Here is a 22,076-nt window from a genome sequence, read left to right as displayed (position 1 = left end):
ACAAAGGTGGGGCTTAAATACAAAACTGACAGGCCGCGGGCTGACTGGCTGGCAAATGGGTGACAATGGCAGGGTGGCTGACAATCCTATTTTCAAAAAAGGATAAAGGGGAAGAGAAGACTCCCTCTGGGCACCCACCAAAGTAGACACCAAGGGGAGAAACAGCAGCCAAGACACCCATAATCCATGGGCAACAAAACCCAAAAAGGGAGTCCATGGGGAAACCAGCCTTCAGTGCCTGGGAGATCCTGAGGCCGGGACCCAAGGGTCTCCAGGAGAGTCCTGGAAACAGCCAGGAGCAAAGCCAAGGCCTGGCAGGCCGGCTCCAAAGAAAGGAGCTGCGAGGAGAGCGGCGCACTGGGAGGGGAGGGTGCGTGGGCACAGACGGCCAGGCCCCTGAGACGTCAGGAAGCAGAGGAGGCGTGGCAGCTGGTGGGGAGCCGTGCCCCACACTGCCATCCTGGCAGCTCTGGAGCAAGCCCCCTCCTCCCTCCTTTCTACCCCTTCTTCCTCCCTTCTCCTTTCCATCCTTCCAGACTTTCTTCCTCTATTCTCTCCTCCCTCTTCCCTGCTCCTTCCCTCCTTCCTTCTATTCTTTCCTTTCTTTCTTCCATCTTCTCTCCATTTTCCCCTCCTTCGTCTTCCCGCTTTCTATTCTCCTTTCCTTCCCTCTATCCCTTCTTCCTTCCTTTTATCCTTTCTTCCTTCCATCTTCTCTCCTTTCCTTCCTTTTAGCCTCTCTCCTTCCTTTATTCTTTTCTTCCTCCTATCTCCCTTCCTCCCCTCTATCCTCCCCTCTTTCCATCTATCCCTTCTTCCTTCCTTCTACTCTCATTCCTTCCTTCTATCCTCCCTTCCTTCCATCTTCTCTCCTCTCCTTTTAGCCTCTCTCCTTCCTCTATTCGTTGTCTTTCTCCTTCCTTCCTTCCTTTCTCCTTCCTCTAGTCTCCCCTGCATCTTCTTCCTTCTTTCCTTCTATTCTTTCCTTTTTCTATTCTACCTCCTTCTGCTATTCTCCCTTCTTCTTTCTTCCCTTTTTCCTTCTATTCTCCTTCCTTCTTTCTATTCTCCCTCTTTCCTCCCTTCCTTCCTCTCTCCTTCCTCTATTCTCCCCTGCTCCTTCTTCCCTTTTTCCTTCTATTCTCCCTCCTTCCTTCCCCTCCTTCCTCCTCCTCCTGTCCTCCCAAAGACGGAGGAAACAAGAAATCAGAGAAAGCAGCAGCTGCTCAAAAACGAAATGCTGAGCACCCAAAGAGAGGCCGTGTGGATGAGGAGGAAGGGGGGGGGGGGGCTTTGCACCAATGTGGCTGCAGCAGGAGCTCCCCCAGGCCCAGCCATTGCATCTCCTCCACATCTCGGGTCAGCACCTGATCTTCCTTTCTCCTCTGACCCGCCCCCAGCCCAGTGCAGGCCCCTTTCCTGCCTGGACTCCTGCAGTCAGTGTGGGGAGAGCACCGCCTGCCTCCATCTCTCCTCCCTCCAGCTACCACAGGGATCTTCTTGAAGCATCAGACTGGCTGCCCTGCCTCCCTTCTCAGGGCCCATCACCCCCAGGGGCAAATGTGCTCTCCCCCCCCCCCACCCCCAGGCTTCTCCCAGCTGCCTCTCTGGCTCCCTTTCCAGCTGTCGGCCATGACTTCCCTCTGCCCAGGCCATCCCGCTCCCCCTTTTTCTTCTGCCTCTCAGCATCCAGAGGTTCCCTCACTCAAGACTCAGCTTGAGGCCCCCCTCCCGACCCCCCTCCCCTGGTCTTTACCTGGTGTCCTCCTCCACAGGCACCGGGGTCCCCGCAGACGCCCTCCTCGCGGAGCCAGGCCCGAGCATTGGGGGCGGGGCGTGCTAGAAGGAACAGAACTGGCCTATTGCGTACCAGGTACTGGGATAAGCTTTTACATCCTCACAAACCAGCCCGGCAGGGAGGGTCGTGGCGAGGGCCATTTTACAGGTGAGGAAGCCGAGGCGGGCAGGGGTCGTGACTCCCCGGCTCGTAGCTCAAGCCTCCTTGGGCCTGGATGCCCTCAGCCCCCGTGGCAGCCACAGAAAGAGAGAGACTCCTTGGTGGCGGTGGCAGCAGCGTCACCAGACTGTATTCTTCCTGTCTCTCTGCAAAGTGACACAGCGGCCCCTTTCAGACCCAACTGTCCCTGAGAGTGCCAGACGTCTCAACGGCGCAGAATAGCCTCGAGAGGGGTGGGCACCGCTCAGGTGCAAATGCGCGCTCCACAGACGGACCAACTCACTGTGTGGGGGAGCCCAGCCCGTTGGCGCTGCCGTTGGCGCTGGCACTGGCACTGGTGCTACTGCTGCAGCTGCCGCTGCCGTTGCCGCTGGCGCTGCCACTGCCGCTGCCGTCGCGGATGATGATCTCCTGGGAGGCCGAGAAGATTAACGGGATGAAGCCTTCACTGTCGGCGGAAAGGAGGATCCAGAGGGAGCCTGGAAGTCCAAGAGAGGGGGGTCAGCCCTCCTCCTGCCAAGCAGCCCCTGCCCTTGGCCCGAGGCCCCAGGAGGGCCCGGCTGTCCCCCCCCCACCCCCCGCTGCAGCCAGGGGAAAGGTCCCCAGCCTGTTTTACTTTCAAACACTCTGCCCTTGTGATCCCCCTTCTCAGGCCAGAGCCTCGCCCAGCACCCCTCAAGACCCCTGCCTAGTGCCTGGCAGCATGAGACAGCACAGGGCACGCAAGAAAGCGTTCCTGGCTCCAGGACCCGCCTTTGCCACTCCCGCTTTTGGCGTCCACTTTCTTTTTGAACCTCACAAAAGCTCCGGGATACAAACTGAAGCAGAGAGTTTCGCTGAGAGCTAAACACGGCTAAAGGTGGTCAAGAGACAAGGGGCTTCAGAGCAGCCTTGGCTCAAGGGTTAGCCCAAGGCCTTCTGGCCCCTCTGGACTGGAGTTGAGAGGCTCCCAGGACCTCCGTGTCGTCAGGTGGAAGGTCCGGGGGTGTGAGGGAGAAGGGCCTGAAGTGGGGCGGTTCACGGGAACCATCGCACCGCCACCCCAGCCACTCCTGCTACATCCCAAGACCCGGCCCCCTCCTCAAGCTGCCAGCGGATACCATCTTCCCCTTCCCAAGTTCCTGGAGAAAGGTCTCTATCCAGTCACCTGCCCTTCCTGACTGCAATCTCCGAGATGGCTTCACTCCTGACCAAAGTAGACCCCACTGTCTGCACAAGAAATCCCCTGCCACCCCCCTCCTCCAGATCACTACCCCTTTTACTATCCCACCTCCTCCAGATCACCACCATCCCTGCCATACCCCTCTCACTGCTCTTCATTCTCCCTTATGCTGGCTCCTTCCCGTGTATGCCCAGGTCTCCCTATCCTCCCAAACCCCCTTCCTGCCTGTTATGTCTCATCTGCTCCCTGCGGGGCCTCCGCTTCTTCTCCTGCTCTTCTTAAGCCATCTGGCTTCCAACCTGATCCTTCCACCAAAACTGCCCTCTCCAAAGCGACCGGTGACGTCTTAGTGTCCAGATCCTGAGGCCCTCTCTCCATCCTCATTCTCCCAGACCTCCCTGCAGCTTTTGATCCTACTGGTCGCCCTCTCCTTCTAGAAACCCTTTTCTCTTGGTTTCTAGGACCTTCTCCTGACTTTCCTCCTCCCTCTCTGCCCACTCCTCCTCTGTCTACTTGGCTGGATCCTCTCTAGCTCATGCCCTAACCACAGGTGTCCCCCAGGGTTAGGTCTCGAGCCCTCCGGTCTCTTCTTCCTCTCTTCTCTCCTGGTGACCTCGACTCTCTACAGGTAACACCCCAAAATCTCCCTCCCCCGAGCTTCTATCCCCAATCACCAAGTGCCTATGGGACATTCCGATGACAAGCCACGGGGCCATTCAAATGCAACATGCCCCATACAAATAATGTTTCTCTCTTCCAGGCTTGCTTATTTTTTAAAATTGTTTTTATTAATTTTCTCCCTCCGTCTTACCCCCCTCCAGACTAGGAAAGGCCACCATTTGATACAAATTTATAAATATATGTAAGACCACAAGAGGCAAACTCCTCTATCAGTTCTTTCCCTGGAGGTGGATTTTTTGGACAATGTTGCCATTAACGTATACAATGTTCTCTTGGTTCTGCTCATTTCACTCTTATTTCACGCAAGTCTATCCATGTCTCTCTAAGACCACCGAGCTCATCCTTTCTTATAGCACAGTAGTCAATCACACGACATAATTTGTTCAGCCAATCCCCATCTGATGGGCAACCTCCAATTTCCAGTTCTTTGCCACCACAAAGAGAATCTCTATAAACATTTTAGAACATAGGTTCTCTTTTTCCTTGAACATTTCAGGAAACAGACCTAATATTGGTATAGCTGGGTCAAAGGGGATAGACAGTTTTATAACTCTCTGGGCATAATTCCAGATTGCTCTCCAAATGGTTGGATCAGTTCATGGTTCCACCAACAGTGTAATGTCTCAGTTTTTTTCAAACTCTTCCAACATTTGTCATTTTTTCCATTCTATGATTTTAGCCAATCTGAGAGATGGTGTTTCAGAGTTGTTTTAATCTGCATTTCTCTAATCAATAATATAAAGCATTTTTATGTGACTATAAACAGCTTTGATTTCTTGATCCAAAAATTGCCTGTTCATATCCTTTGTCCATTTATCAATTTATCAATGACTCATATTCGTTTCTACATATTTGAGATATGAGACATTTATCTGAGAAAGAGTCTACAAGATTTCCCCCCAAAATTTTCTGCTTTCCTTCTAATCTTGACTACATTGCTCTCATTTGTACAAATTTTTAAAATTAAATATAATCAAAACTATCCATTTTATATTTTACAATGCTCTCTCTAATTCATAAATTCTTCTTCCATTTGTAAGTCTTTTAGATCATATCTGTGCTCTAATTTTAAGTTATTTAATATCATGTTCAATTTTGCTTGTGATAGCTCCCTTTATATTTAGGTCATGTATCCATTTTGACTTTATCTTGAAAAATGCCATAAGACATTGGATTGTACCTAATTTCTGCCAGACAGTGCTTTCCAGCTTGCCCAACAAATTTTTCTTCTTATCATACAGTGAATTCTTATCCCCAAAGCTTAAATCTTTACATTGGTCAAACCCAAAGTTACTAATTATTTACTGAGCACTGTACATTTACTTTGTTCCACTGATCCACCTTTCTATTGCATGACCAGTACCAGAGAGTTTTTGTAATTACTGCTTTATAGTTTAAAATCTGATGTTAAACCTCCTTCCTTTACTTTTTTTTTTCATTAGTTCCTTTAATATTCTTGACTTTTTCTCTAGCTCAATAAATTTTTTTTTGGTAATTTAATTGGGATGGTATTAAATAAATAGAGTAGCTGAGGCAAAATGATCATTTTTATTATATTGGCTCTTCCCACCATGAACAACTGATACTTTTCTCATTTCAATCTGATTTTGTTTTATAATTATATTCATGTAGTTACAGGGTTTATCTAGGCAGAGATATTTTCTAGGTATTTATGCTCCTACCATTACTTTAAATGGGGTATATCTTACTTTTGTCTTCTCGCAGGGTTTTGTTGGTGACAACTTATTTAAGATTAAACTAGTTGATCTTTAAAAGAATAGTCGAATAGTCGAATTCGAAATCTATCTGGTCCTGATGCTTTTTTCTTCTCATTGCCTGTTCAATTTCTTTTTCTAAAATAGGTTTATTTTGATATTCTATTTCTTCTGCTGCTAATTTAGGCAGTTTACATATTTTTGTAAGTATTCTTCCTTTTCATTTAAATTGTCATATTTATTGGCATGTAATTGGGTAAAATAACTCTTATAATTGCTTCGATTTCATCTTCATTAGAGATGTATTCATTTTTAATGCCAGTGATTTGGTTTTCTTCTTTTAATCAATTAACCAAGGGTTTTTCTATTTTACTGGGTTTTTTTCATAAAGCCTTCAGTATTATTTGTAAATTCAAAGGTTTTCTTACATTTAACTTGATCAATTTCAGCTTTAATTTTTAGGATTTCCAATGTTTTTTTAATTGCATACCCAGTTCATTGTTCTTATCTTTCTCTACTTTATTGGTGGAAGCATTCGGAGATATAATTTTCTCTGAGATTACCGCCTTTGCTCCTTGTCTCATTATCGCCATTCTCTTCAGTGGAATTATTACTCATTCTATGACTAGTTCTTTAAGATAAGGCTATTTCATCTCCAATTAATTCCTGATCAGCACTTCCAAGGTACAAACTTGCATCTTTCTGTCAAGGCCCCACCCTTCCTTCGGGCTTTCAGGTTCTGAATCCCAGCAATGTCCCTCACTTTCCCTTACCGCCTCTCGCCACGTCTCCCTCCACAACATCTCCCACATCCGAACCCTTCTCTCCACTCACATAGCCCCTCCTCTCGTTCAGACCCTCATGACCACGACCTGGGACTGGGCCCCCTGCCTCCAGTCTCTTCCTGCTGCAAGCTTTCCTTCACCGACCAGACCTTGTCACCCTCTAGGCCATCACATCCAGCATGTCTCCCTATTGTCTCAATGTTTCTGAGAGCTCAGGTACAAACTTCTCCGCTGCCGTGCTCCAGGGCTCTTTCCCTCCTCACTCCTTCCGAGTCCAGGACCCCCTTCTACACAAAGGCTCCCTGTTGCCCTTCAAATGCCCCTTCCTCTGGAGGCCTGAATGTAGACGTAGCTAAGCCCATGGAGGGAGACGAGCAGCCCCCTCCCCCCAACTGCTCCATCCTTTGATCCCCTATCCCACAGCGCCAGGCACACAGCAGGTGCTTAATGCTTGCTGGGCCTTCCCAGCCCCTTCCCAGCCCCAGACCGACTCACCGTGCTGCATCTCCACCAGAGAGATGCCGAACATCTGCTGGACCATCTGCAGGCGCAACTTGCCATCGCAGAGAAGGACGGCTCTCTTGTCCACCACGGGGCCTGCGGAGGAGGGCTTCTTCAAGCCCAAGGACAGAATCTGTTACCCAGCAATAAGGCCGCTGCGGGCCCCCCGAACCCTGGGTCGGGTCCCCTCAAGCAACCGCAAAGGGCCTCAAACTTCAGCCTCTATCTGGGAACGGACTTCAGGAACCAGAACGGGAAAGACAAGTAAGACGAGGCGATTAAGGTAAAAGATGAGGATTTTTAAAAAATTAGCTTTAAAACATTTAAGCCGTATTTTGTCACACATAAAACGAATATTTTTTTCATGGAAACTACCCATTTCCCCCAAAGAAAGTTCTAACAGAACTGACTCAAAAGGATGTTTTCCTGTCCTGATCCGAGCACGCCATGTCCCATCTTCCTCCCAGACACCATTTCTCCTCAGATCACTGCTTTTGTGCCTCTCCCAGCTCCTGGCCAGCCCCCTCCCCATGAGTGCTTTCTAGAGATCCACTTCTCCCCTTCCCCAGCCCTTCCCCTGCCGTGTTAGGTTCTGGGATTGCAGCGAGGGCCCGTCCCAACAGAACTCCACGCTGTTCTGCAAGAGGCTCATCCCCAGCAGCGGGGCTGCCCCTGCCTAACCAGGATGTGAAAAGGAACACTTCCGCTCGCATCAGAAATAGCTTCTTCCTTGCAAGAAGGGTCCTATCTCTTTTACAACTGGATAACAAGGGAAGGTAAAGAGAATGAATTTTTAACCTAAGGTTCCTCATGCCGGCCAAATGGAAATAGCCTCTTTTACTTAAAAAAAAAAAAAAAAAGCGCCAAATTTAATATTTGTCTAAAATCGTCTCCAGCAGCGAAGAATGAGGCGCAGATGAAATCCCATCCACAAAGTGCTCTGCAAACCTTACAGCACTGCATTAGGGTGCTATGCTGCGATCTGCATCAGGGGAGGGAATCCCCGTCCGAGGAAGGACCTAGTGGGAGGGGGGAGGGTTCCCTCCTCCAGCTCTGCCCAATTCCTGCCCGATGAATGCTGGACAAGCTTCAAGATACGGACGGGGACCTCCCAGGTCACGGACACGGGAACCGAAAACCCAAAGAAACCACAGACCTCAAGGTTCAAAATGGCTTCCCAGCGCACTCTGCCCTTCTGCATCCTGCCAACAATTAAAGAAACGCTCATCCTAACGGAAGGGTCCAATCGGCTCACCGACTGTGAGTGAGGGCAGGGGCAACGATTCCCCGCCCGTCACCGAAGCAGACGCCAATGCAGAAATTGGGAGAGCCCCCCCCCCCCCGGCACACCCAGGACTCTACTCGTGTAGGGGGTAGGGGACAGAGGAAGCCCCCCCAGTTACCTGGCAGGTGATGAGAAGAAAAGATGGGTCTTGAGAGTGTGGGTAACTGGTGGGGGACGGCGACTGCTTCTGGTTACGCAGGAGCTCGAGGAGCTCGGAGAGGCGTTGGTGGAGATCCGTGAAGTTCCCGGACAGCCTGTCCAGCGTCCCACAGAGCCGGTTTTCCTCCTTCTCGTTGGTGACGGCCTGGCCCTGGGGAAGGTTCAGGGGCTCGTGGATCAGGCGGCAGTGGTTCTTTGGGGAGTTGGGCCTGGCGTGGGGGCTAGGGAGGGCCGCAGGCTGGAGGCCGGGGCCGGCCTCCGGCCTTTCCGCAGAAGCGGCGGTGGGGGGCGGCGGCGAGTTGAACCTGGAGGTCTGGGAAGGCTCCGAGATCTCCTCGATGAGGGTCTTGCCGCTTGTCCGCGAGTGGAGGGTGAGGCTCCCGGGGAGGAGGAGCTCCTTCCGCGGGGGGTAGAAGATGGGGCAGTGGCTCTCCCCCAGCTTCTTCTTGGGGGCCATGCCCAGCGTCACGTTGACATTGCAGAAGTCCTGCTGGCTCCAGACGGACCTCCAGGAGGGCTCGTCTTCGAAGCTGATCTCCCTGATGACCAGGCGGATGGTGTAGCGGTCAGACTTGGAGGAGGGCAGGAAGGTGGGGTCCGTGAACTTCTGCTTCCCCACCAGGATCAGCAGGCGCTTGTCAGACAAGAAGCAGATGCCTTTGGGCCTCTCGCAGGACTCCAGCCGGATGCACTGGACGCTGGGAGCCAGCGAGGAGCCCAGTGCGTAGATCAGGATGATGTGGCACATGTTGGAGGCCACGGCGACCACCTGCGACCGGGAGTCAAAGGCCAGCATGTCCGGCACCAGGATGCCGGGGATGCCCACCTTGCGGGTGGCGGTGACCATCCTGTCGAAGGTCACCAGGACCAGATGGGAGGAGTCCTGATCCATGGCAGACAAGCAGTCCTTGTCTCGGAGGTTGAAGAGCGAGTTGGAGTCCGACCTGGAGCTCCTGGGCAGAATCTGAGAGAGCACCAAGGAGTCCAGGGACGAAGAGGAGACGGACGCGGAGGAGGAGGAGGAGGGCTCCGAGCTGCCGGAGGTCTTCCTGGGGTCCGGGAAGGGTGGCTGCGTGCTGCCCGCCCGGGATGGCGGGGAGATCTCCAGGGCCTCCATGGAGCCCAGGCTGCAGATCTTGTCCAGCGGGAGCTCAGTGGCCACGGCGATCTGCATGTCCACGGTGGCCAGCACGGAGCAGATGGGACTGCCCACCTCAAACACGGGGCAGCAGGAGCACAGGTGCAAGGCTTTCTGCGTCTCGTCCCAGGTGAAGGAGTGCAGCGAGCTGCCCACGGCCACCACCAGCCGCTGGCCGTCCCGGGTCCAGCAGGCGCAGTGCACAAAGCCGTGCACCTTGACCAGGTCGGCCTTCACCCGCGAGTTGTCACAGTGCACCGAGTGCAGCACAGAGACGTCGCGGCTGGTGAGCACCGTCAGGATGGCCTTGTGGGGGTGCCAGACGCAGCCCTGAGGCAGCACGGGGAAGGGCTCCCCGATCTCGCACGTCTGCGACACCAGCAGCTTGCTCCGCTCCGAGGGGCTGGCACACAGCTGCCACACGGTCACGTGCTTCTTGTGCTGCACCGCCAGCAGCGTGGGGCTGCTGCTGACGCCCGGGGGGCTCCAGGTCAGCCCGTGCACGTGCTCGAACTGCCCGATGATGCGCGAGTTCCCGAACTTGGGCTCCTGGTTCTGCAGCTGCAGCGTCATCAGGATCACCTGCTTGCCGTCGGTCCAGGCGATGCCGTGGATGGGATGGATCGCCTGGTACAGGGCGTTGAGGCCAGTGCGCAGGAGCTTGCTCTTGCCCAAGTCCATCCTTCCCGCCGGAAGGCACCTGGAATCACACAAGACCGTGGCAGGGGGCCCGCAGGGAGAGGCCCCACCCCCCTGTGCCCCCCTCCAGTGGGATCCCTGCCCCCCGGCCAAGCCCCTGCCCCCCAGGCCTCTCGCAGCCCCTGCTGACCTCGGGCGCCTCATTCTGAGAACACCGCCTAGGCTCTTGCGCTGCTGGTTCCACGATCCCGATTACCTTTGAAGGCGCCGGCTGTTCTGGCTCCAAAGCGTGTTCACGACTCTTGGGCGATCTCTCTGTTGACGCGAAAGCCCGCCTGGATCCCTGAGCACGTGGCTATCTTGGCAAGCCCTCCCCTCGGTCACTGCGGGCGGTGGGTGGGCATGGCCTACTGACGATCATTCATGGACCCTAGAAACTGAGAAGTGCCGGGTCGCTTGGGGATGACTTACTAGAACGAGAGAAGCGCCCTGGTCTCTCCCCAGGACCCCTGCCCTCCAACAGCTATACCCTGAAATGTCAGGGATCCTGTTATTGCAGCCAAAGGAAAAGGGGAAATGCTTCGGACCCAAGGAGGACTTTCCTAGCAGCCACAAGATGAACAACCCTTTCCCGATCCATAGGTCCCTTGAGACCAAGCCCACAGGAGCCTGAGGCAGGGAATGCTGAGCCCCAGAAAACATCCCTTTCAGGAGCCTGGAAACTGCCACTCTCCTCCAAGGTGAGCCAGGGCCCCGCCAGCCCAGGCAGGGCCCCTCAGGTCTCAGAATACCCTCCCCGCCTCCGCCCTCCATCTTTGGCTCTGAGGCCCTGATTCCATGACTTCGCCCAGACCTGACCTACAGTAGGAACTCAATACAAGCCGCCCGCCTGCCTACCTGAGTGATTCTCCCCGGTCTCTCTGGGCTATTTCAGGGCACATCCCCACCCTCTCTACAGCTGGGGAGCCCGCCCCTACCTGAAACCATCTCCCTCAAAGGGAGAAAAGCTTCTTGAGGTCTTGGGACCTAGCACAAAGTAAAGCCTTAACTACCTCAGCCAGGCAGCTGGGTGGTCTCACATGGCACAGGCCTCTGGGCCTAGAGTCAGGAAGAACTGAATTCAAATCCCGCCTCAGAAGCTTTCAAGCTGGGTGATCCTGGACATGTTATTTCACTTCTGTGTGCCTCAACTTGCTTGTTTGTGTGTTTGACTTGCTTGTCAAACAGGGAGTATAAGAGTACCTCCCTCCCAGGGTTTTTGTGAGGTCTAATAAATGTCTCAGCAACAGTCGGTAGCATATAAGTGCTCATTCCCCTCTTCTACCCCTACATTACTCAATGCAGTCTTTTTTTTTTTTTTTTTTTTGGTCGTTGAGGCAATTGAGATTAAGTGACTTGCCCAGGGTCACAGAGCTAGTCGATAGAGTCTCAAATTAATTTTCTTCCTTAAATGTTCATTTTTTAAAATTATAATCTTTGCAAATATCAACAAACTCAAACATTTTGATATAAAAACAATCCAGAAGATCAACTCAACTTCAGTTCCATAGGTTTTGAAAAGTATATGTCAGGCAACCAATAAGCACATGATGAATGTCTGCTGTCAGGAACTCTGCTAAGAAATGCAAAGGTAGTTCCAGTCCGGGAGAGTTCACAGAGTGATAGAGGAGACAATATGTGAACAACTGTGTGCAAACGAGCCATGGCCAGAATGAGCAAGAATAATCACCAGAGAACAAACCTGGAAATCGAGGGGGCCAAGGCAGAACAAGTGAGAATACACAGACACCAGAGAACTAAGGCCGACAACGCAATATCACGAAATCACGGGATCGGGGGCCGGGACAGAAGCGGCACAATAATCACCAGAGAACCAGCCCGGGGATCGAGGGGGCCGGGGCAGAACGGGCGACAATAATCACCAGCGAACCAGCCCAGGGATCGAGGGGGCCGGGGCAGAACGGGCGACAATCACCAGCGAACCAGCCCGGGGATCGAGGGGCCCGGGGCAGAACAGGCGACAATAATCACCAGCGAACCAGCCCAGGGATCGAGGGGGCCGGGGCAGAACGGGCGACAATCACCAGCGAACCAGCCCGGGGATCGAGGGGGCCAAGGCAGAACAAGTGAGAATAATCACCAGAGAACTAGCCCAGAAATCAAGGGGGCCGGGACAGAACGGGCAACAATAATCACCAGAGAACCAGCCCGGGGATCGAGGGGGCCGGGGCAGAACGGGCGACAATAATCACCAGCGAACCAGCCCAAGGATCGAGGGGCTGGGGCAGGCATCCTTTTAGGGGAGAACTGAAAGAGGCAGAGATAAGAAGGGAGAATGTGGCAGGCACTGGCAACACGGGACAAATGCCCAGAGGTGAGAGACAGAGCCTCGGCCCGGAGGCCAGTGTTACTGAGGCAAAGCGGACCCGTGGGCATGAGGTATAAGAAAGTGGGAAGAGGAAGGCAGGTTGTGAAAGGTTCTGAAGGCCAAACAGGAAGGAAGCCACTGGAGTTTTTACTGAGTGGGGGTGACATGGTCACATGTGTGCTCTAGGAAAACCCTTTTGATGGATGGTTGGAGGAAAGGCTGGAGAAACACCCCCCCCCCCCCAGCAGTCACCGGGCAGTCCAGAGGGAGAAGAAATTGAATCCATGGGCCCCGAGGCCAAAGGGAAGCAGTTTAGGAGGACAAGCAGAGCCCTCCCCCAACCTTGCTCCTGGACCAGCAGGACCCGGCACCCAGAGCAGAGCCTGGCACCTAGGAGCACCCAATGCTTGTTGGCCAGCTTCTGCCCTGCCCTTAGAAGTCATTTCGATTCCACCACAAGCCCAACAACTGTTTTCTTAGGGCAAAGATTGCTCTAGAGACCACAGTTCTAGACTCCTGGAGGACAGCTGAGAATTGCATGGAATCCACTGGTCTTTGGGGGCAGGCTCTCAATGGCTGCCACCTGGGACCAGGCCAAGGTCCTCACAAAGGCCTCCCACTGACCTGGAGCTGGACAAACTTCTCCAGCCTCATTCCCTGTTAAATTCAACTCGATTGAACGCTTCCCCTGGGTGACAGACTCTGCGCTACACCGGGTCACACGCCCAAATGACGCAGCCCCCGCCGATAATCTGGGTAGGGATTCGGCCCTGGGACCATCTAAGGAGCAGAGGAAGTTCTGGAACTCCCAGCGGCTGGAGGCCATAGAAAGGCCTTCTGGGAGGAATCAGAGCCAAGATGGCAAAGGGAAGGCAGGAACGCATCCAGCCCCTCTAATAATGATTCTACACAAATTTTAGAGTCAAAACCCACGCAAAGTCAGAGGGAACAATTTTCCAGCCAAAGACAACTTAGAAGGTCAGCAGGAAGGGTCTACTGAACCGAAATGGGAATCCCTCGCAGTCAGGCACAGAAAGCCCAGGCTCCAGAAAAGCACCAGTGGCCCTTAGGCCTCCGAATCAGTACCAGCGGTTTCCAGACCTCTCAGCCCAGAGATACCTATGATAACTTGGGCGGTCAGCAGGGTGAGGGCCTTGGGAAACCAGCAAGAGTAGATGTGGGTAGCGGCAGGGCAGCTTCTGAAGGCTTCAGTGCCCAGGAAGTGTCTTTACTAGCACTAAGGAAGAGCTCTTTTAGCATCTTGCAGGCCCGGGCAGCATCAATTCTCCTCAGGGTACAGAGCAGAAAAGAGTGCTCAAGAGAAGCTCAAACAGGCTTCTCTTTAGAACTGAAAGCTTACAGGTCCCTTGGAGCAGCTCTGAAAACAGTGTTAAAAATCCCTGCTTGAGCCATGGCACCCTCCACCCTGGAAACAGAAGCCTATTTTATTATTTCTTAAAGCTTTTTATTTTCAAAACATATGCACAAATAATTTTTCAACACTGCCCCTTGAATAGCCTTGTGCTTCAGATTTTCCCCTCCCCTAGATGGCAGGTAGTCTAATACATATTAACTATGTTAAAATATATGTTAAATCCAATACCTGTAAACATATTTGTACAATTTTTTTGCTGCACAAGAAAAATCAGATCAGAAAGGAAAACAAACAAACAAAAAAAAAACAAAAAGCAAGCAAACAACAACAAACAGAGTGAGAATATCATGTTGTGATCCACCCTCAGTTCCCACAGTCTCTCTCTGGGTGTGGATGGCTCTCTTCATCACAAGATCATTGAAAATGGCCTCAATCATCTCATTGTTGAAAAGAGTCATGTCCATCAGAATTGACCATCGTATAATCTTGCTATTGCCCAGTACAATGATCTCCTGATCCTTTCACTCAGTATCAGCTCACATAAGTCTCTCCAGGTCTCTCTGAAATCATCGTGTTAATTGTTTCTTATAGAACAATAATATTCCATAACATTCATATGCCATAATTTATTCAGCCATTCCCCAGCTGATGGGCATCCTCTCAGGTTCCAGTTTCTTGCCACTAGAAAAAGGACTGCCACAAACATTTTTTGCACAGAGGCCTACTTTAACAAAGAGTTAAAGTGCAAGTAATAGGCTGAGGAACATGAGCAAACAACAGGAAAAAATTCTGATCATAGAAAATTACTATGATAATAAGAAGGATGAAAACATGCTCAGAAGAAGATAACAAAGTCAAAGCTCCTACATCCAAAGCCTCCGAGAAGAAGAAATGGTCTATGGCCATGGAAGAGCTCAAAAGGGATTCTGAAAATCAAGTAACAGAGATAGAAGAGACAGAAGAAAAAATGGGAAAAGAAATGACATGCAAAAGAAAAAAAAAAAGTGTTAAAAAGCAAAACTGGCCAAATGGGAAAGGAAATACAAAAGTTCACTTAAGAAAATAATTCCTTAGAAATTAGAATTGAGCAAATAGAAGCTAATTTTTTTTAATTAAGAAGCAATATAACAAAACCAAAAGAATGAAAAAAATAGAAAACAATGTAAAATATCTTGTTGGAAAAATTATTGAGTTGCAAAATAGATCCAAGACAGATAATTTTTAAATTATTGATCTACCTGAAAGTAATGATAAAAAAAAGAGCCTGAATATCATCTTTCAAAAAATTATCAAGGAAAACATCTTGATATTCTAGAACCAGAGGGTAAAGTAGAAATCAAAAGAATCCACTGATTATCTCCTGAAAAAGATTCCAAGATGAAAACTCCCAGGAATATTAAATTCCAGAACTCTGAGGTCAAGGAGAAAATATTACAAGCATTCAGAAAAGAAGCAATTCAAGTATGGGGAAGCCAGAGTCGGGAGAACACAGAATTTAGCAACTTTTCTAATAAAGGATTGGAAGATTTGGAATATAATATTCTGGCAAGCAATTAGGATCACAACCAAGAGTCACCTACCTAGCAAAACTGAATATAATCCATAAGGTGCAAAAATGGATATTCAATGAAATAAAGGAATTTCAAGCATTTGAGCATTCACGATAAAAAGACCAGAGCCGAACAGAAAAATTAATTTTCAAATACAAAACTCAGAAAAGTAAGTTTTATCTATTTATATTACCACAAAGAAGGATGATCCTTGTAACTTAAAAGATCTTTCTCACTGTTATAGCAGTTAGGAGTATATATAGACAGAAGGCACTGGTATGATTTGAATATGAAGGGATAATATCCAAAATAATAATAAAATTAAGAAGAGGGGAATGTATGGAAGAAAAGAAAAGGAAGCGGTGGGACGGCATAAATTATCTGCCATAAAAGAGGCAAAAAGCTGAAACAGTGGAGGGGGTGAGGGGCAGAGGAAAGGGAGTCAACCTTATCTCATCAGAACTGGCTCTAAGAGGAAATAACATACAAACTCAATATGGGTATTGAGATTTATCTTACCCTGCAGGAAAGTAGGAGGGGAAGGGAATATGAGAAGGGGGAAGAGTGATAGGAGAGAGAAGGGAGGGGATGATCAGAAGTAAAACACTTTTGAGCAGGGACAGGGTGAAAGGAGAGAAAAAACGATTGGAAGGGGGGAAATACAATTAGCAATAGCAATTGTGCAAAGAATTTTGAAGCTAGTTTCTCTGATGGTCTTTTTTCACAAATGAGAAGGGAACTGAGTCAAATTGATAAAAATTAAGAGCCATTCCCCAATTAATAAACAAAAGATATGGACTATGCCCAAAGGGTTGGGCTACAAAATCATGTAGATCCTCGGACCTAACAATACCACCACTGTTTTGTTTTTTAAGAGGGGAAGGGGGGAGAGGAGGAAGGAAAAGGATCTATTTGTACAAATTAATAGCAGCTCATTTCTCAAGGCAAAGAATTGGACATTGAGGGGATGCCCATCAATTGGGGAACAGTTGAATAAATTGTGGTATGGGATTATGGAATACTATTGTTCTATAAGAAATGATGAGCAGCATGCTCTCAGTAAAACCTAGAAAGTGCCCAATGAGCCCATGCAAAATGAAAGGTACTGTGTACAAAGTAATAGCAATTAATATGGCAGAAACTAGGCATTGATCCACACTTAACACTGTACACCAAGATAAGGTCAAAATGGGTTCATGACCTAGGCATAAAGAATGAAATTATAAATAAATTAGAGGAACACAGGATAGTTTACCTCTCACTCATATGGAAGAGGAAGGAATTTATACCAAACTGAAAAGTTTTTGTACAAACAAAACTAATGCAGACAAGATTAGAAGGGAAGCAATAAACTGGGAAAATATTTTTACAGTCAAAGGTTCTGATAAAGGCCTCATCTCCAAAATATATAGAGAATTGACTCAAAAAAATCAAGCCATTCTCCAATTGATAAATGGTCAAAGGATATGAACAGACAATTCTCAGATGAAGAAACTGAAACTATTTCTAGTCATATGAAAAGATGCTCCAAGTCATTATTAATCAGAGAAATGCAAATTAAGACAACTCTGAGATACCACTACACACCTGTCAGATTGGCTAGAATGACAGGGAAAGATAATGCGGAATGTTGGAGGGGATGTGGGAAAACAGGGACACTAATACATTATTGGTGGAACTGTGAATACATCCAACCATTCTGGAGAGTAGTTTGGAACTAGGCTCAAAAAGTTATCAAACTGTACATACCCTTTGATCCAGCAGTGTTACTACTGGGCTTATATCCCAAAGAGATTATAAAGAAGGGAAAGGAACCTGTATGTGCACGAATGTTTGTGGCAGCCCTCTTTGTAGTGGCTAGAAACTGGAAACTGAATGGATGTCCATCAGTTGGAGAATGGCTGAATAAATTGTGGTATATGAATATTATGGAATATTACTGTTCTGTAAGAAATGACCAACAGGAAGATTTCAGAAAGGCCTGGAGAGACTTACATGAACTGATGCTAAGTGAAACAAGCAGGGCCAAGAGATCATTATATACTTCAACAATACTATATGATGACCAATTCTGATGGACCTGGCCAGTCTCAGCAATGTGATCAACCAAATCATTTCCAATGGAGCAGTAATCAACTGAACCAGCTGAACCCAGCAAAAGAACTCTGGGAGATGACTAAGAACCATTACATTGAATTCCCAATCCCCATATTTTTGCCCACCTGCATTTTTGATTTCCTTCACAGGCTAATTGTACAATATTTCAGAGTCCGATTCTTTTTGTACAGCAAAATAACGGTTTGGTCATGTATACTTATTGTGTATCTAATTTATATTTTAATATATTTCACATCTACTGGTCATCTTGCCATCTGGGGGAGGGGGTGGGGGAAAGAGGGGAAAAATTGGAACAAGAGGTTTGGCAATTGTCAATGCTGTAAAGTTACCCATACATATAACCTCTAAATAAAAGGCTATTAAATAAAAAATTTTAAAAAAAATTAGAAAAGTAATAGCACTGTTGAAGGATGATCAGTTGGGAATGACTTTGCTGCTCTCACCAACACAAACCTCCAAGACAACTCTGAAGGACTTAGGAGGAAAACTGCTATCCATACCCAGAAAAAGAACTGACTGTGCCTACATATAGACTGAAGCATACTTTTTTAAACTTTTAGTTTTTTTTTTGGGGGGGGGGGGTAGGGATTTCTCTTTCTCAACATGACTTTGACAAAAATTCTAGCATAACTTCACGTGTGCCTTCTCAATGGGGCAGAAGTGGGAGGGGAGGAAAGGAGATAATCTGGAACTCAACGTTTTAAAAACAAATATTTATAAAAAATGTTTTCCATATAACTGGAAAAAATAAAAAATAGATCATTAAAAAAAATTATCAGCTTAAAGGAAAATAAAAACAAAAAATCACAGAGAATTGGAGAGGGGGAAAAAGACCTCCTGGAAGAGGGGGTCCTTGAGCTAAGCCTTGAAGAGAATTAGGGGTTCCAAGAGCAGGGTGAGAAAGAAGGGCTCCGAGGCACTAGCACAGCCTGCGTCTAAAGGGAGGAACCATTGCCTCTATCCACAAGCCCCTACTATGATGCCAGAGAAAGGTCACGAAGCAGACTGAGTGATGTGCACTGACTCCAGTGCGAGGGGCCATAGTAGGGCCCTAGACAAGTGACCGCTCCTCTGGTCCTCTGGAATGGCCGTTCCCATTTTAACAATCCTTTCTCCTCCGCCCAACAAATTACCCAAGTGAACGGAACCGGCTCAGTCCTGGCGGAGGGGTGGGGTGGGGGGAAGAGCACTACTGAGTCTCGTGGGCTCTCCCAGATACTCACCCAGGTCAGACATCAGGGCAGGGCAGGGGTGAGCCCTCAAGGATCCAAGAGGGAGGGCACCCCTCCTCCAGAAGGATTATGGGAGGAACGCCTGTCTCTACTGAGGCTTGGAGCAACGGAATGCACGGCAGTGAGGTCTCTGCACACTTTGGGGGGGGTAGGGGGGGACGGGGAAGGGGACAGGGGGGGTGGAGGGGGTACGTAAAGTTCTGTGTGGTTCCAACTTGAACCGAGGGAAGGGCAGCTGAGCCCCGCCCCCAGCCAGAGAACAGTAGGGCCCCGCCCACGTCAGGAGAGTTGGGGCCCCGCCCCCCCAGTCCCTGGGTCTCACTCTCCCACAGCGGGGTGAGCATCTAGGCCCCGCCCCCCAGAACAATCAGGCTCACCCCAGAATTCCCAGGTCTGGGGCAGAGGAGTCAGGACTGAAAGCCTGGAATCCTGGAGGGCTCCAGCCTTGTGCCTTATTCTGGGGATCTCCAGACGCACCGGGAGGGTGCGGAATGGGGGGAGCCACGGTACTGCAAATGTGGAGCCCGGGAAGGAGATCGCCTCCGCCACAGCCTCCAAAACAGTGGGCTTCAACTCGGCCCGAACCCAACCAAAGGTCCCCCGATGGCCCGCTGGGCAGCCGTGAGCCCTTGGGACACGCATGTGCGGACACGAGGGCCAACGCTGGGGAGCCGGGCCCAGTCTTCTCCAAAGAAGGTTTTGTCAAAGTCTCCTCCGGTCAGGACTCCCCAAGGCACGAGACGGCATCGGAGAGGTGGGAAGTTCCGGAAGCCCAAACAGGGGAAGCTCCAGGCCCGAGGGGGCGGCTGGCCCGCCCAAAGGGCCCCGATGTCCTACACGCACGCCCCTTGCTGCCTTGTCCTGCTTCCATCAGCTCCCGGCCCACAACTCCTGCTCCTTCCTGATCTCTGCCTCTCAGAGTCCCAGCTAAAACCCGGCCTTCTCCAGGAAGCTTCCCCCACCCCTGTAGTGATTATCCTCAATTTATCCCGTATCGGTGTCTCCCAATCTGCATGTAGTCTCCTCTGTCAGGCTGAGCGCCGGCTCCCCCAGGGCAGGGACTCCTTTTCTCCGTATAGCACGGTGTCTGGCAAACAGAAGGTGTTAATTAAGGCTGTCTGATTGGCTGTTTATTTCTCAGATGAAATTTTCTCTTGGGGCTTGTCTTCAACGAACAATTAAAACACCTCCCGTGCTCCTGTGGTCTCCGGTTTCTGGCTCCCGACATTATATTCCTGGAAGCTTCATCTAACGCCAGATTCTTCTGGCTTTCTTCCCTGCTGTATCCCACTGTGGACTCAATCCACACTCAAGGCCCACCAAGACTGCTCAAATTTTTCAGACAAAATGCAACCTGGCCACTTCCTCATTGCCTTGTACTTCCAAAATGTGCTTGTTCGCTCTCGGCGCTCCCTGTCTTTCTCCTTCTCTTCTCTTCTCTCTCTTTGTCTCTGTCTCTGTCTCTCTCTGAATAGTGATTTCATAGATGGCATGCCATTTGCACCTCTAGGTTTCTCCCCCCTACCACTGGAGTGCTTTGGGACAAGGATGTGAATGGGCACAGGATCCCCAGTCTAGGAATCTAGGGACAGAGGCTAGGAGTATGAGCTCCTTAGTGGTGGAACTCCTCTTCTGGCTAGAGATGATGATCCACGGCTTCCCACTTGGCCTCCCAGAGGTCACGGAGACCACAAGACCTACAATGTGGTTGTTGTAATCTTACTCATTGTCGTCTGAGGAAACACGCTGTAGTACAGGAGGCATTCCTGACAGTCCAGAGGGAATTCTCCTATTCCTCATGGTTTGCTCCCTTACCGAACACTTGGGGCCTCAGGAAAAGGGGCAGAGGTAATGAACTCCCCCCTTCCAGAGTGGCAAAGACAACGCTGAACTCTACGGCACACTCGGCGCCAGCGTCAACCCCTTGAACACTGCTAGGATCCCACTCCTGGAAGACGCTAACAGCTTCTCCACTGAGCACCAGCTTTCCATTCTCAACCTTCACGGTGCCCTTGAACTTGCCATCGAAGCACATAGACCATGAAATTGAGGTCAATGAAGGGGGGGTCTCTGATGGACACAATGTCCGCTCCCCCTGAGCTGAATGTGGCCCTGGCTACCCGACCTTCCCCATCTTGTTTCGGGGACATGACTGAGCAGCAGATCCTGGCACCAACTTGGTAGAGCCGAGGGCCCGGAGCTCCCTTTTTTAACCAAGTTTTTTAACCTGACATTTTCTCTACTGACTTTTTTACTAAACAACATTCTGTCCCGAGCTCTGGCTTTGGCTCTGACTGTCAGTGCCTTCATTTCCTTACTCTCCCATCATTCTCCAGCCCTTTGAGCTCTGTCCCAAGTCAGCAGTGACCTGGGAAGCACCAGATCTCACTTCATTACCCTGCTCAGCCCCACTCACACCCTTCATTTCCTCCGGTTTCTCTGGTGGCTTCAGGGGCTCTGTCATCGGTCCTGCTCTCCTGCTAAGTGTCCTTACCAAGCTACCGCTTCCCTGGTCATTATGCGGTGGATGGCTTCCCTTCTGGAGCTCTAGTTCCCGCCTCTGTTAAAATGCAACATCTAATGCACGTATTTCTCATACATATATATGTGAAACATAAACATATGAGTGAGAGAGAACAAGAGAGTAAGCGAGAGAGACAGGGAGAGTAAGAGAGGGATAGTGAGAGAGACAGTGAGAGAGACAGGGATAGTGAGAATGAGAGAGGGACCTCCATCTCTCATCTCCACACCTTTGCCCAGGTTGTCTCCAGGCCTAGAATGTACTTGTTCTTTACCTGCTTCCTAGAGGAGCCTCCCAGAGTTTCAGAAGATGCCTCTTCTGCCCTATGAAATGGCCCTGACTGACTCTATGCATTTGTAGGCGCACAGGCTGTCGCCCCATGGAAGCTCCGAGAGCAGAGTGTTCAGCATTTGTCTTCGATCCCCTAGCACCCAGCACAGGGCCTGCCCATGAGAGCTGTTTAATCAATGCTGCCTGTTGATTGGAACCCCCAGTCCTAGAAACACTCTAAGGCACGGTCTGCAGGGACACCCCACGGAGCACACACTGTGCTCCCCTGGAGACTTCTGGGACCGGCGTGGGGCTGTGACAAAGCCTCCATACCCAGTAGGGCTGGGCTAAGCCTGCGCGCTCCCTGAGACCCACTCCCCAGATGGGCCAGAGGACCGGCGACTGCTCCAGAGGGAAGCAAGCAACCTGTTCAGCCTCGCCTGGAGACAAGGCAGGAGCCTCCCCTGCTCCAGCAGACTGTGGGCTCACCCAGCAGCCATGTGTTCCCACCCCCGCCGCAGTCGGGACCTTGGGCTCATGGCTACCTTTCCTGCGTGTGTGCACGTGGTGCGTGTACGTGTCTGTGAGCATGTGTGTGTGCTCTGTGTGTGCACATGGTG

General features: G+C 50.1%; 1 protein-coding gene across 4 annotated transcripts in view; it reads right to left on the bottom strand.

The window, feature by feature from the left end:
- Positions 1–2,061: 2,061 nt before the first annotated feature.
- Positions 2,062–22,076, bottom strand: part of WDCP (WD repeat and coiled coil containing) — a 28,441-nt gene continuing 8,426 nt past the window's right edge. Inside the window, exons 1-5 of one of the 4 annotated variants that reach the window (XM_031949556.1) lie at positions 18,657–18,862; positions 10,279–10,459; positions 8,205–10,083; positions 6,796–6,913; positions 2,062–2,436 (exon numbers count right to left, since the gene is read on the bottom strand). In XM_031949556.1, the coding sequence (XP_031805416.1) occupies positions 2,237–2,436; positions 6,796–6,913; positions 8,205–10,064 (2,178 nt within the window). In that variant the 5' untranslated portion in view covers positions 10,065–10,083; positions 10,279–10,459; positions 18,657–18,862 and the 3' untranslated portion in view covers positions 2,062–2,236. Of the gene's footprint in view, positions 2,437–6,795; positions 6,914–8,204; positions 10,084–10,212; positions 10,460–18,656; positions 18,863–22,076 lie in introns of those variants that run through there. The other 3 variants (XM_031949558.1, XM_031949557.1, XM_031949555.1) reach the window with 3 other exon arrangements.

Source organism: Sarcophilus harrisii, chromosome 2, assembly GCF_902635505.1.
Source record: "Sarcophilus harrisii chromosome 2, mSarHar1.11, whole genome shotgun sequence".
NCBI lineage: Eukaryota > Metazoa > Chordata > Mammalia > Dasyuromorphia > Dasyuridae > Sarcophilus > Sarcophilus harrisii.
This window is presented reverse-complemented; position numbering and strand designations above follow the sequence as displayed.